At 30.5% G+C, this 15360-nt stretch overlaps 3 protein-coding genes and 1 long non-coding RNA gene across 4 annotated transcripts; 2 read left to right on the forward strand and 2 right to left on the reverse strand.

Moving 5' to 3' along the window:
- The first annotated feature begins 665 nt into the window (after nt 1–665).
- Nucleotides 666–3974, forward strand: LOC132904589 (transmembrane protein 59-like). Its single transcript, XM_060955216.1, has 4 exons — nt 666–949; nt 1036–1150; nt 1381–1664; nt 1847–3974. Exons 1-4 carry the CDS (start codon nt 809–811, stop codon nt 2174–2176), a joined length of 870 nt encoding a protein of 289 aa, XP_060811199.1. The 5' UTR covers nt 666–808; the 3' UTR covers nt 2177–3974.
- On the reverse strand, nt 3962–8869 carry LOC132904529 (uncharacterized). Its single transcript, XM_060955122.1, has 5 exons — nt 5580–8869; nt 5269–5479; nt 5089–5198; nt 4649–5023; nt 3962–4567 (listed from the first exon to the last, which is right to left on the reverse strand). Exons 1-5 carry the CDS (start codon nt 6714–6716, stop codon nt 4421–4423), a joined length of 1980 nt encoding a protein of 659 aa, XP_060811105.1. The 5' UTR covers nt 6717–8869; the 3' UTR covers nt 3962–4420.
- On the forward strand, nt 8799–9921 carry LOC132904617 (uncharacterized). Its single transcript, XR_009657632.1, has 2 exons — nt 8799–8940; nt 9367–9921. It is a non-coding gene; the product is annotated as an uncharacterized LOC132904617 (long non-coding RNA).
- LOC132904478 (uncharacterized protein MAL13P1.304-like) lies at nt 9853–14439 on the reverse strand. Its single transcript, XM_060955015.1, has 8 exons — nt 12743–14439; nt 12581–12671; nt 11212–12248; nt 10918–11131; nt 10688–10849; nt 10320–10608; nt 10063–10258; nt 9853–9985 (listed from the first exon to the last, which is right to left on the reverse strand). Exons 1-8 carry the CDS (start codon nt 14084–14086, stop codon nt 9917–9919), a joined length of 3402 nt encoding a protein of 1133 aa, XP_060810998.1. The 5' UTR covers nt 14087–14439; the 3' UTR covers nt 9853–9916.
- Nucleotides 14440–15360: the final 921 nt, after the last annotated feature.

Raw genomic sequence — 15360 nt, forward strand, 5'->3', positions numbered from 1 at the left:
CTTCAAACCTACAAATTTTACATACGTCATAAGCTCACGATATGTATCGAATTATATTGTATTATCGAGATATCGCTATCGCAATTCAAATATTATAAAATAGAAATTTTACTTGAATCTATATTAAATAAAGTATAATAACATTTAGTTTTTTTCTTAAGATCTTTGTTACATGTTATATGTTAATATTTCTAATATGTTAATATTTCTAGTGAATTTTTGATAGATAAAGAAAACAATTATAAAATAATCGAAAGTAATTTATTATTAATTATCTCAATATTTTATCTCAACAATCAAATCAACATTGACAAACATTACAGTATTTGCCTTAATTTCCTATATATAGTTTACACTGCTTTTTATCTTTAGTAATTTTTTTCAGTACTACTGTTAATCTAGAACTTAAAAATAAAATTTGTAAAAAAGAAATCATAATGTATCTTTGTAATATAATATATCATAACTTCAAATTTCAAAGAAAGGTTTTGGTTTAATAAAAAATTACTAACATATTTGATGAAGCTCGTATAAAGCTTTTATTCATAATTTTACTAATGCATAGAAAATGTTACAGATTAGCGGATGACATGCATTTATAATTCTGAAAAATAATATTGGTCGATTCTTATCAACGACAAACATGTCGACCAATGCGACGCATTCCCACCATAATTAAATCGATATTTATTCGATTATTCGAGGAGCTATCAACCTTCTCTCAGTGAAGTCTCTTCGTCGAACGAATTATTTTGATTGATACACTAAATACTCTTTTACAAAATACAGAACACAACAGTTCTCTGAGATGAGAAAAGAAAAGGGAATTATTTCGTTGCTGTTATTATTTATTATAAGTCTTGTACGTGGTGATATGATTTGTAGTATTGTAAATCAAGAAGATCCGTGCATTAACTTGTGCGAAAAAACACCATTATCTTTTACAAATGTACGCGTTATCAGCAAATATATGTTTATAAGTTACATATTATGAACTGATACATTAATGATGACGATGACGTTCATTAATTCTAGAGTAAATATGTCAAATCATGCTGTCAACGAGGATGTAGATTCTTCAATTTAGTGGATTTACATTATGGATTAGAACCAAACAGCTTAAATGGTACTAGGGATGCCTGTGAAGCTTGTATGTAAAGCATATAATGATTATAATAGCATTTAAATTAAGACTAAATTTAATTTTAATTATAGAATAAAATATATAGTATAATATTTCATATAATTATTAATTTAAAAGATTATTTTTGCATGTCGATTAAAAATATTTTTTATAATATAAATTACTTTCTAAAAAATTACATGGGATTATTGTAACTAATAAATTTTTAAATAAAATATTTCTTCATTTTGTTGTAGCATGTACAGAAGCATATACAGCTCCTCAAGATCGCTATGCATGTAGCACTGGTTGTGATTTCATGGCCAAACAACGTGTTTCAGATTTGTTATCACTATTTTCTGTTGCTGTCTATATAGAGGAAGGTGTAGATTCCAACTTACTTGTAATGTCACCTGATATGCCTGAAAATGATATTTTGAGTGATCCAGGTTTGCGGAAGGAACTTTTTCCAGGATGGTGGGATTTTAATGGATTTAAATTGCCACAAACATATATTAAGACTGTTCCACTAGATTCTGGGGTAAGTTTTTAACTGTGTATTTTATAATAAAAATTTAGATGATACAATTTTAATCATTTATTGAATATATCAATGAAACTAAATATATATATATATATATATATATATATATATATATATATATATATTTATTTATTTATTTATCATAAGTCATATAAATCTGATTGATAATGATATGATAGACAGTGGATTATGGTGTACCATCAGACTACTCTGGAGAAAGTGACCAATCAGCTTCAGTACCTGGATCTGATTGGCTTCAGTGTGCCTCGAAACATATTGGACTACCACATTGGCTTTTAGCCTTTGCTATTGCAGCAGCAGCATTGTCTGCATTTTGGTTATGTTTATATCCAGAAAAACCTACTGATCCTTTTAAAGAAATACTTATTGAAAAATCTGATATTTCTCCAACAGCTACATTATATGTACACGAAGCACCATTTCATAAACAGCCTCCACCAAAATATTTTGATAGCGTAGATCCTGCAGAAATTAATATCAAAGTTTAGCTAGGACCTTTAACTTTATAATTTTTTCAATAATTTTGAAGGTCGTTGAAATTTCATTATGATAACGCTGTTTTCAATAAATTGTTTATATTATGTATCATAGATTGTTGTGAATACTACAATTATTAAGAAGTATCTGCACTTTCAATTTTCAATAAAATTGTTCATAGATGAAAGATAATCTTCTAAGAATATATGTGTATAAAAATACGACTTTAAAAAGTTAATTTTGAAACATACATATGAAAATTAAAATCAAAATAAATGATAAAATAGGTAATAAAATATTTTGTGGAGAAAATTTATGGTTGAATAAATGGTGATATATGATAAAATTATTTTATACAGAATAACATTGTTTTTTATAATAACAGATCTTATTATTTTTCTTTTCCCAATAGATAAAGTAACTGAAATCAGTATTGAAATAAAACTTGCAAAGTAAAAAGGTATATGCACATGTATAAGACTGCAAATTATGTACTTTATTAATAATTGAGTAAGGATTAAAAATTTTTGTATTTATATCAATATATTATTTTGTTAAATATAATGTATAAATATAAGAAAATTTATGTATGATTATTGAAAGCAATTGCTTTTGGGAAGTTTTGTTTTATTGTTCTTACATTGGTTATTCATTTTAATAATGATAAATTTTATTTTACATTTAAGTACAGTCAGCTTGTTTCAAGATGTTTGTATATTTAATGCATGCATGTATTCTTTTGTATCTTTTATATCCTATATTATAATATAGTGAAGTTTAAAATCATAAAGATGAATTTTGGAGTAAAAGGGTATGTATTTGTAAAAATTATAGTTATAAATTTATTTTATCAACTTATCTCAACTTTTATTTTACATGAGGAAATGTGAAATATTGCAATTATAAAAACAAATATGATACAATATATATTTGAGGAAACTCTAAAACATTATATATGATATTATGTTGTATCATTTAAATACCTGATATCTTATGTCATTGTAATTATTGAAGTATGGTTTGAGGCTTTTCGATAGTACATGTCAACTACATTGTGCAGTAATATATAAATTTCATATTTTTTCTCAACAAATTAAAATTAATATATAATTATATAACCAATGTAAGACATTACTTAAAAATAATTAAAGAAGTCACAATGTCTTTATCCTTTAGTAGAATATTATGAAGTATTGAATATGCAATGTTTAACAATTTAAAGTAATTTAAAATAACGGGTTAATGTAACAATTATACAATTATTAGTGTATTTATGTTTCAAACAGCGATATTTTTTTCGTATTACTGTAACATTAAAATAATAAAATATATCATGGTCTTATTCAGAATAAATATTGATATATATTGGTGTAAATGTTACAAATACGATGTTAAGATGATACATTAATTATAAATTTTTTGATGAACTAGTTTATAAGCAAGTTTTATGTGTCTTGTATATCATTATAGGAATTGATTTCAAAATTTGCTCTATAAAAAATGACGAAACTTTTTTTTATATTTAATATCGATACCGAAAACTAAAGTAATTATAAGTCTTTGAAAAATTGTCAGAAATATTCAAAATTTTAATATGTTATGAAAATTGTAACGGAAATTGAAGTTAAATGTTTCTTTTAATTACATAAAATGCAATATGCTGTAAATATTAATATAATTAAAGGATAAGAAAGTATATTTCAAACCAAAATATCATGTTCCTTACATAGGATAATGCTAATTTATTGTATTAATATTTATTATCTCATTATACACTGCAAAAATAAAAAAAAAGATAAGGTATGCAAATAGTACTTTTTATTATACTTTATACTCGCACTATTTTATTCAAACAGAACAATTTTTAGAATTTTTCTTCTGAGACAGGAAGTTAACTTCAACATGTAACAAGTGACAAGATTAGCACCTTTTAAAATGTTGATTATAATCATCGAACATAAGTATATTCTACTGTAACAAGGAAGGTTTACATGAATAATAAGTCATTTAATCTATTTAATGCAAAAATTTGTGTACAAAAAACAAAACTATTTTGAAATTCTTTTATTATTTTTTACGTTAGTTTGAAGTTTCCTATGATAAAGAATTATTTTTTTAATTCAAGATAACCACAATATGTACAGTATAAAAAAGTATCCTGAATCAAAAAAATATTTAATTCTTAAATATAAAAGGAATCAATTTGTACAGTATAATTAACTTTGTTTAAATATTATTCTAAGTAATTAAAGCATTTACAGCCAATAAAGTTTTGGATCATCTCTTCGCACTTGTAATTTTAATACATGTCTATATATTTTTAATGCTGGACCTAAAAGTAAATCAAGTCCACTTAACACATCAGACCGTTTCATTAATAATAAAGAATGGCCATCAATGTCCTGAAATACATATCAATATATGAAATATTTAATAATAAATAGCAGATAACACAAGTTTTTTTGGAAACAGAAGAAAAGTACCTGTTGTCTGAATACTTCTGCTTCTTTTGGAAAAAGTCTTGCAAAATATTGATACACTTGTTCAGATGTCCAATCAGAAGCATCAGGTATATTTGGATCAATTCCATCTCTTGGACTATCATCTTCCATTTGGTCCGAAGATCCTCTGGCAGGGGAAACTTGAGGACTTAAAACTGGGGGTAACACAGGAGGATTTGACGGTGTATCAGGTCTAGTGGTAACCAGATTAATATTCTGGTTTATATTTGTTTTATATTGTTTTTGAACACAATCATTACATTGCCACTTTGAATTCGATTTAGGAATTATTATACGTGGTGTGTGACAATAATAATGGTAAGCATCATCACAAGTAAAACATGTTGCAAGTGGTCCCTGTAAAATCAAGCTATATTACAATAGGAAAAAAGTTGTTAATATATTTTTTATAATCTACTTACAGCATCTGAGGTTTCACAACATATTGTACAACTCTTGCAACGTTCACATTGCCAATTGCTACCTGCTTTTTGAATCATTTCTTCTGGACTATAAATACAACTTGGATGTGCTATAAATAAATGAAAATATATCAAATCACTAATTTAAAACATTTATCATATTTTCAAATATGCTAATACCTCGTACAGTACAATCACGACAAGCAACTAAAGTTTCTTGTTTTTCTTTGGCACAAAGACTACATTGTCTGCAAGGTCCGTCCTTAACAGTTGTTTTAGAAGAATCTTGCGATTCTTGAGGTATAGAAGATTTATTTTGTGAGCCTGGTTGTCTCCCACGTTTTCTTTTTACAAGATTATTGTCAGAAGGATCAAATACTTTTTTTGCTCTCTGGAACGAAATTGTATTTTCAATTTTTTCAACATATACAAATTGAATTAAGAACCTAACCCCAATCAATTATATTTAAAAAATAGAAAAAAATACATACCTTTCTACGAGCACTACGAAAGCCTCCAACATTAGTGTTGGATGGCGTAGGCGAAGGATTAGTGGAACTTCTCCCCGCGTCCTCGTCCTCCCGTTCTTCGCTTAGATGTCCAGTCTCTTCTCTCTTTTCTTTTTGCGAATTTATTTCTTCTTTATTATCTTTTCGATAGTCCTCAAATTTGATCTCTATGTCCATAGGATCGTCTGTTCGAACTAGTAGGCGCTGTTTACGCTCAGCTTTCGACGACCTTTTAAGGTTATGAGTCTGATTATCCGTATTTTTTGAGTCTTCTTTCACGTCTTCAACGGAGGTTTGCGATGGTTCCTGCGGTTCTCGTTCTTTCAAAGAATCGTGTTCTACCGATGATTCGGTATTTTCGTTTCTTCCAACGATTATTTCGAAACATTCTTCTTTTCTGATCTGTGGATCAGATTTGGGGCTTGCCTGACGCGAGGACCTCGGTGTATTCGACCTAGAGTCCGTAATCGTCAGGTTTTCTGTTTCATCAAAATCATAAAGACCACCTGTGGTTGATGAAACGGTTTGTAATTCCTTACGTCGCACGTTTCCATTCTCAAGGGTAAAAGATTCTCGATGTGTTGGCTCAGCGGTGGTTGTCATGTCAGACGTCGCCACCAACGAGTAATTGCCGTTAGAAAGACGCGTCAAATTACCACTTGCTACTTCTTTTCCAAGAAAATCTTCTACCATACGTCTAGAAGTAGGATTTGAGACACCATCAAGCAACTGTTCGATCAATCTGTAAGCTGGTACACCTTGATCAAGGTAATCTGGCTCCTCGACAACGAGTTCTGCCACGGCACCCGCTACCATCCCGGAGTTTAATTTCTCTTTGACGAAACCCTCCGGTCGATTTTTGTAAAGTTGTAACCGTGACCATTTCGAAGCATTTCGGTAACTAGTGTTACCCTTATAGTCGACCTGTATCACTTTTTCTGCTTCGATTAACCGATGAAGATCGGCTATGGTGTCCCGTGCATCCACCGAAAACTTCCTTAGTAAGTAATTGCAGATACGATCAGCGTCGGGTCGCGCCTTTCGTCGACGCAACTGATCTATTGCCTCCAGGATTTGCTCCTCGTGGAGTATTTGCGTTTCAACCCGGTGTTGCTGCATTATTACGCGTCGATAAAACCTTTTCTGCCACAATAGTATATCTGACAATTTCTATTCGCACGATCGTTAAAAAGAACGTAGGACCGATGTAAATTCGTTTCACGGCGATATCTGCACGTTTTTACGGTGCTCGATGCATTCGCGCGTGATGTCATAACGACCGGCAAAATTCTATATATTGCGCGTATACATCCGCTCTTACTTTATCATTTAGTTAACTTTCGCATAAATGTCCGCTCTATTTTCGAAATGATTCTTCTTAGAACGTAACATGAAAGCGAAACTCTTGCAACCGTATACCTATCTCAATTTATTATCGCGTATATATCGAAAGTTCTTGATTACCATTAGAAACAATGGGTAGATAAAATGTCGATCATTCTTGCGGTGGAAACAGTCCGCTTCGCTTCGTATCAAGCGCAGAATCGTTCTTACACATATAAACAAGTTGAAGCAGTACGTTATAATAAAAACGTATATCTCAATATATTTCTGCGTATACGGATTGTCTAGTCGCTTTTTTTTCAACTATACAAGAATATCGGATTGAAATGAGAAAAATAACACGACCGATGAAACTCGTTAACGTGATGCAATATTATCGATTGCACGGATCGACCAAGTCAATAACGTGCAAAATCTATGGCGCATTCGGAACGCGCGAAATGTCCGCTGACTGTTTGGCATTAATCAGCCGAGTAAAGCGATTAAATGCGGTTCGGAAAACGGAGCTCACGAATTATCACTTTCTACCGTCTTATGTCCGCTACCGGGAGACAATTTCGAATCGCGTACCATAACTGCGCTGATCCATTGTTGGACTGAAGCCGAGAGAGGTGTACACGACGACGACGAAGAAGCAATCTGACAAAGTCAGGTCGTCCGCCGCTGCTGGATCGAACATCGAACTGCAGCGCGACGCATTTCACACCCTTTACACGCACTTTTAACGATGTCAGGATACTTTCGTGTCCACGTACGTAACTTCCTTTCGGTAATCGTCCTCACTGATGATTTAAAATTCGAACAAATCGTTATCGAGGTATCGCAGTCCGAACAAAGAGAACTGTCTTCGAATTGGTTCGAAATTGCTTGCTATGTTTCTCTTTTGTTTCGCTCGTGAAAATCCACCGATCCATGCACCCATAAATAATGCCTTCTTCACGAGGACGAAACGGTATAACCGGGGAATAATCGCACTACATACGTGCCAAGTGACCGTCGAACGTTTTCGCCACGCGCCAATCGTCCAACAAAACGGATACCTCTCCTCTTTCGCTGATCTCTCTCCCTCACCGTCTGTCCAACAACTTTTCCACAGTATTGGATCTCTCTCTGTAAGCGCGCTTCACGACAGGCCACTTCGATACACGCGACCAAACGACACACCACGATTTCATGAGTCCACAGTCCTTATGTGCATGCTACACCAACGCGTATTCGCGCTTACGTGTATATATATTATACGCGTATATGCGTATACGTACCACGCGGGATATATCGTCGCCGGTTGCGTTCCCTGTACGATACCTTTGTACGCGTTGACACTGTGTACAAACCGTTCGCTAAATCTTTCCACACTCTATCACCTCGATCGTATGCGATGACAAGTACTGCAATTTTAAGAATATCGATAAGCTCAGACAATCGTATCGCACAATACTGCAGCACACGGCAAACCTGCGAGACGCGGTCTTTTACCGAGGTAGACTCGGCGCGCGCCAGCCTCTTTTCTTACTCCCGGTTCGACCAGACAAAAATCATTGCGAATCCACGCACACCTACAACAACATCGATTCGCTTATTACAAATCGCTTTCACGTCGATCAGTTACGAATTTTTTTCATCATTTCCTATGTCGTTCCGCGATAGTTTCACGAACATCGCATAACTCCGATGTAGCGCAACGCGTGAGACGCGCTCTTTTCCTAGAGGCGGCCTCTTGTGCGCGCCGCGCTACCTCTGCTCGTTTCTACAGAACGCCCAAAAAGATCGAACTCGGAGAAACTGTGACGCACTTCACCTCACTGCCACTGTCACTTCCGAGAATTCTCAAAAAATCGTTTGCATCGCCGATTAACTTTCCAAACGAACTGCTTTCACAAATTATTTCAACAAAAGCGAAGAGCGCCAAGCCGGGTGCGGCTACACGCGAGTGTGGACGGACCGCCGCTGGAGTACGGAACACGCGGAGCGCACTTTTTGCGGGGACGGGTCCGTGCAGGTACGGCGATATCTTTCTTAGCACCCGGTAGGGATCTGCTTCTGCGCATTGCTTTACCAATTTAACAGTTATTCTAATAACACCTTTTCTCTTTTCTTTCCTACCCATTGTCATTTAACTACATAATTTTGTCACCTTCTTATTTAAGTAATTCAATTAATAAAATATATTTTTTTGAAAAATATTGATAGATATTCACGGAAAAAAGATTTTAGGAATTTTACTCTTAATAACTACTTTTTTTTCATATTTTGCTAAATATTTAGTACGGTATGATATATTACGCAGAATTAAGCGATAATTTATTATATATGAATTTAAAGCATAATGTATTTTTTGTAAATTTCAATTAAAATAAAAGTATGTCTTAAAAGAAAATTTTTTCTATGATTTACATGTGGTACGTTACTGTGTCTGTGATTTTAGAAACGACCGTGACGTATCGGCCATTCTCGAGCGCTGCTATCCTCGTTCCCGGCCGAGTAGCTCCCTTTTGAGCCTGCTTTCAGATCGACGGATCTGACGCAACAGATCATAAGCAAATTTTAAGATATGTTGCACGTGGCACAATTTAAATACGCTTATTTTTGTAGAAGCTTTTGATACCAGGCTCCGTTTGAAACGCGTAGAATTGGACTTTTCGAAGGTACCAAGAGTATCGAGAAAAGTATATAAACTGTTGATTATGAAAATACAAATGCTTAATGCTTAATGCGCAAAATAACGTACAATACAATATTGGATATATTTTGTATAAAAAAAATATAGATTACAACTTTTTATGTTAGACTAACAAATATGCTCCATAGTAGTAAATGGAGAAATAAAAGAAGGAAAATGGTAATTATTTCGTGTTTCAAATATTTTATTGTAAAACACTGTAAAAAAATGTAAATGTAAAAAATACACACGTTGTAAAAAACTTTATGTATGTTTAATAATACAACCATTATCAATTATAAAGGAATTTTATAAATTAAATATAGCTGTTTTCTTTGTCCATCACATTTGTACTTGTAAAACTGTGCCGCTGAAGTTTTGAGATCTGTTAAAAAAATATTATAATTTAATTACTATTTACAAATATGGATGATTATTATTAAGATACGATTTTGTACATACCAAATTGGTCGGCTTTACTTTATGGATAAGTTTGTTACTATCCCTTAATGGACTTCGCTGGATATTGTTTCCATTTTTGACCTCGAATGAAGAATGTAATCGTTTGCTTATAGGAGGTGTTTGTGCCTTTGGAATACCAGATTCTGTTGGTCGACGTTTAGGTGTCGTTTTCTTTGGAGATGGTAATTTATTACTTCTAAAAAATAAATTACTTTTTATTGTTCTAAGTTTTCAGATATAATATAAGTTCAACATACCTTCTTGGACTATTATTTAGCCCACTATTATTACTGACATTTACACGTGTAGTTACTGGTGAAATGTCACAAGAAAAGTTGCGTTTTTTTGGGCTGTTAGCTACATGCGATTGTACTTTTCGCATTTTAGATTGTTCAGTATCTGGAGTTGATGAAGCTACCGGTTTTGAAGATCGCGATTTTTTTACTGGTTGAAGTCCGTTGGTTGTGGAATTAGGTGTACTACTAATTATCTTATGAGGTGGTGTTGTACTTCCAATAGATGAAGTTATTTTTTTATTAATAGTTTCTGCAAAAAAGCCAAATAAAATATTAGTATAATAAGGAGAAATAGAAATATAATTTTTTTTGTTCATTTAACAATATACCTCTTTTTTGCATATTTCCTATAGGAAGAATAGCTTTCATTGGTCCCTTTTTATTTATTATATCAGTGTCTATCTTCTTCTTAAATCTATTTTTAACTGTACATATCATCGAAGTTTTTTCTTTCTGTAGGTCTAAGGTTGCTCCCGTTTTAGTTTGCATATCTAAAAGGAGATATAAATTAATTATCTTAAATATTTTTCTTGACAATGCTACAAAAACAAAAAATTACCTCTTGGTAATTGATTTTTATTGTTATTTATAATGACTTTTTTATTCAATACTGGGCTAACAAAACCAGGATCACTAGGAAAACGTTTTGTTACTTCCTTCAATTGAGATGTATCTTTATTGGCAGATATTAATGGACCTGACTGAGTTTTAACTGGTGGTGTTTGAGATACAGATACACTTCTTCTAGTAAAATTTTTACTAATTGTTTGCTTCTAAAATAGACATCATTATCTATATTAATTTATTAGACAATTTATTAAAATTTTGCAATTTTTTATAGTATTATGCTTACTTTTGGTCCTAAGTTTAAACTTAATCTATTAACCGATTTCGATAGAAACGATGACTGCTTCTCATTTTCAGATTTTAGTTTTGATTTTTTTGGAGTTTGTTGAATTTCTATATAATCATTCTTACTTTTTGTATCTTTATCAACATTACAATTATTGGAAGCAACATTTAATACCTTTTCTAAATTTTTAAGTATATCCAAAGTTGGATGTTCTTCAGTCTGCCTACATATTAATTTTCCTATGTTTGCAAGCAGTTCGATTACCACTTTTTCGTTCAATGGACTGTTATTTTTCTGTTTACAAAAAGAATCGTTTTCAGATATTTTTTGAGCATTAAATTCATTTTTATCTTTTTCTTTGTTTATGTTTTCAATATTTATTCCGATTTCTGAAGTTTCACATTTATTATTTATATTATTTAAGTACTTTTGATTATCAATACATTTACTCGTATTTACATCATTCAAATTTATGTCTTCAAAGAATACTGATTCTTTAATACTTTCTGTTGAATCACCAGTCAAATTACCTTCTTTGCTATATTCCATATTATTTTCTGCCACATTTTTAATTACTTCCAAACTACTACTTGATTTTGGTGGACTCTTTGATAAATTATTGGTTGCGTTAAAATAAGTAGTTAATAATTCGGTATTGTTCTCACAATTAATGCCTAAAACTTTCTCCAAATTTTCCAATAATTTATTTGCTTCTATATTCTTTTCTGTTTTGATTAATTTTTTAAGATCTAGTAAAAGTGTTACTGCTGTAGTACGTTTTTCCATTGATATTGGTTCAACAAGTTCCATTTCTAAATCTTCCACATCTTTTTTCATTTTATTACTAAATTCGTTTTTTCTATCTTTATATGACTCATTATCTTTATTCTCTGTAACTTTTATATTTTTTGATTTTGAACCAGGTCCATCAGGAGATACAGGCAATTCAATTAAATTTTCTGAAGTTTCATCGTCAAATGCTGGTAACAACTCTAATGTCCATGAAGGATTGTTTGTAATGAGATCATCAATGCTTGCTAAACAATAAAATGTAAAATACATATCATTTTAAATTATTGTTGCAAATGTATATTTAAACTATGTATAGATTTAAGTATCAATTTTGCTTATTTTAAAAGTATATTCTAGGACCATTTCTATATTTTCTTTTATATTTTTTTGTTTTAGTTATTTAAGGCTTAATTATTAATCTCTTTTATTATATACTCTTACTACATTTTCTGATATTAAAATTTTATTGGATCAACATTATCCAAACAAGTTAATAAGAATTAGATTTTTGGTAAGCAACATCGATATGGTACTTATTATATGTATTTAAAAAATATTGAATGTAATAAGAACTTACAGCCCGAACTGGTTTTTATAGCCAATTCTTCAAAAGTTTTTGCAAGAAGTTTTGCTTCCTGAAGTATTGATTTATTAATCTTATTTCCTTCCTGTAAAGTAAAAATGAACTAAGAAATGTTTTTTGACAAATAATTTGTTATATATAAATTAGGAAACTTACTAGGAATACAGAATCTGATGATGTATCTGAAATAGTACTTTTATAGTGTTCATTGCTACAATTATTGTCTGGTGTGAAAATATCAACATCTATTAACTTATTATTTATATCACACATTTCATTTCTTTCAGTTACAGTTGTACATTCTTTTATATCACTGGGAGAATTATATGTGAGTTCATCTTTATTACTGGTACAATTTTGAGGAATGTGAATCCCTGATAATCTTGCTTTAAGTTTATTAAAACGGTCTGTTAAATCAGACAATGAGGATCTTGTTGATACATTTGCTACAGAAATCTCTAAATTCTTTGTTGGTGATAATACAGATTCTCTTTCTTTATTATGATCTTCACCTTCAGTTAATTTTGTATTTTCTGATCTTTCTGACGAACAGCTTTCTAGGAATGTTCGATTCATAGTTCCATTTGATAACATTAGTGATGAACTAATAGTTGAAGAAACAGAATTTAATTTAGGTATAGAAGAAATATTTGACAAATTTGAAGATATAGAACTTCCACTATCACTTTTTAAGAATCCTTCATTTAGCATGTCAAGCGAATTTAAGGAAGAGATGTTACTTGTACTATTAGAATTAGTTCTTAATGATGCAGATAATGATATTTGATATGGACATTCTGATCTCTTTGGAGATGTTCCTCCTTGTGAAAAAGAACGTCTAGATTTTGTAATTTTTAAAGTTGCATGAGGAACTAACATTTCTTTTTGTAAAATAGATTTTATTTCATTTTTATTTGATTCACTGTTTTCTTCAAATAACGTATCATTCATCACAGATTGATTCAAGATGGATAAATCAAGATCTTGAACATTAATGGTAGGTATAACATTATCTGATTTAAAATTATTGCTTAATATATTAGTATTACCTGAATTAACAATTATACTTTTACTAGTTATTTTATTAGCTTTTGTATTGTCTAGATTTAATTTGTCATTAATTAAAAACTCATCTAATGTTTTATTCAGTTTTAACTTTTGTCTATTTTTCTTCTTAGAAATACGACTATCTGGTAAATCAAAGGAACCTGATCTTAAATAGGTATTCTTTTTGCATTTTATTTTCAATGCTTTTTCTAAAGTTATTTCAAAAGGGTCATCCTTTTTCTGAATATATTCCGTAGTTTTATGTAGCACCATATCAAAAGGATTATTTTCTAAACTATCTCGTTTTCCTATCATTAGAGAACTTGTTTCGTTCATTCGAGTATTATAGTTATTGCATATAATATCTGTAGGAGCTGGTATTAAAGGCGATGCAAGTCTTGAACTTAATGAACCCTTTCTGTCAGGGCTATCTAAATCTATAAGATCACACATATTCACGTTTTTCTATTTACGATGTTTGAGATCTTCGTTTCCAATAATAGTATTACAATGTTGTCATACCAATTAAATGTTTCTAAAATTGTAACAAAATTTTATGATACATATTATTATTATTATTTGCAAACACCGTTGTCACAATCTGTAAATATGCGAGTTGTTTCTCAACAAATACATAATTTCTTGATATATATTAAATTTCACTTTGATCATTGATATTTAAAAATCATTTATGTTATATGAATACCACCTTAAATATAAATTGTTTATTTTTTGTATAATATTCACGTATTCGGAGATACTAATGTCTTAGTCTAGATACTTACAGTTACTATTACAGACAATTTAAAAGTTTCTACTCTACTGCCCCCTAGTAGATATTTAAAAACTAAATGCTAAACGGAAGTTATTTATAATGTATTTCAAGATAATTTAAGAAAGAAAAATAAATATATGCAAAAACTATTAACAAGTTAAAAAATTATTCTGGCATAGAAATTTAATTTCTAGATCATAAAAATTATAGAAGAAGCACATGCTTAAAAGTTATATTGTTACATTTTCATCCATGTATTATCATTTCTTACTACTACAAGCATATTCACATTTCAGTCGCCGTTATACGTCACAGATCTTACTATCAGAAATCAAAAGTTGTGTGGAAACTCGTTAGCGTTCTTGATTACCTTCAGTATTAAATCATATGAGTAAAATAGATTATTATTATTATATTAAAGTATGCAAAATATTTTAATATGGATATTCCAAATATATTCTAAATATATGAGTATAAATGTATGAAATTTATAAACATTGTGAACTGTTTATAGAAACTATTTATTTATATTATCTCTACTTATGTAATTCAAGATTACCGGATAATAAAAAACTCGTTATGGTATTCTTGATATATTTAATCAGATATAAGAAAATCTACATTGTAAAACAACAAAAATGATTTAGTAATAACATCTAATGTATAAAATTATAATAAGAATTTCTAATTTATATCACTATTTTTATATATATTTAAATTTTACATAACCTCTGAATATAAAACTAAATTTAAAATCTGGCAATTTATTTAAATACCAGCAAGTTTTATTATACATATATATAAAATCAAAACTTTCATATTTTTATACAGGTTTTCTAGTAAAAGCCAAAGATTGTCGACGCGTTTCACTAGTGGTTAAACGTTCCGCTATTGGCGGGGACTTAGAAGGAAATGACACGCTATTGGCCAGCGAGCGTTGTATATACTCGGA

This window comes from Bombus pascuorum, chromosome 1 (assembly GCF_905332965.1).
Source record: "Bombus pascuorum chromosome 1, iyBomPasc1.1, whole genome shotgun sequence".
NCBI classification, from domain to species: Eukaryota; Metazoa; Arthropoda; class Insecta; order Hymenoptera; family Apidae; genus Bombus; species Bombus pascuorum.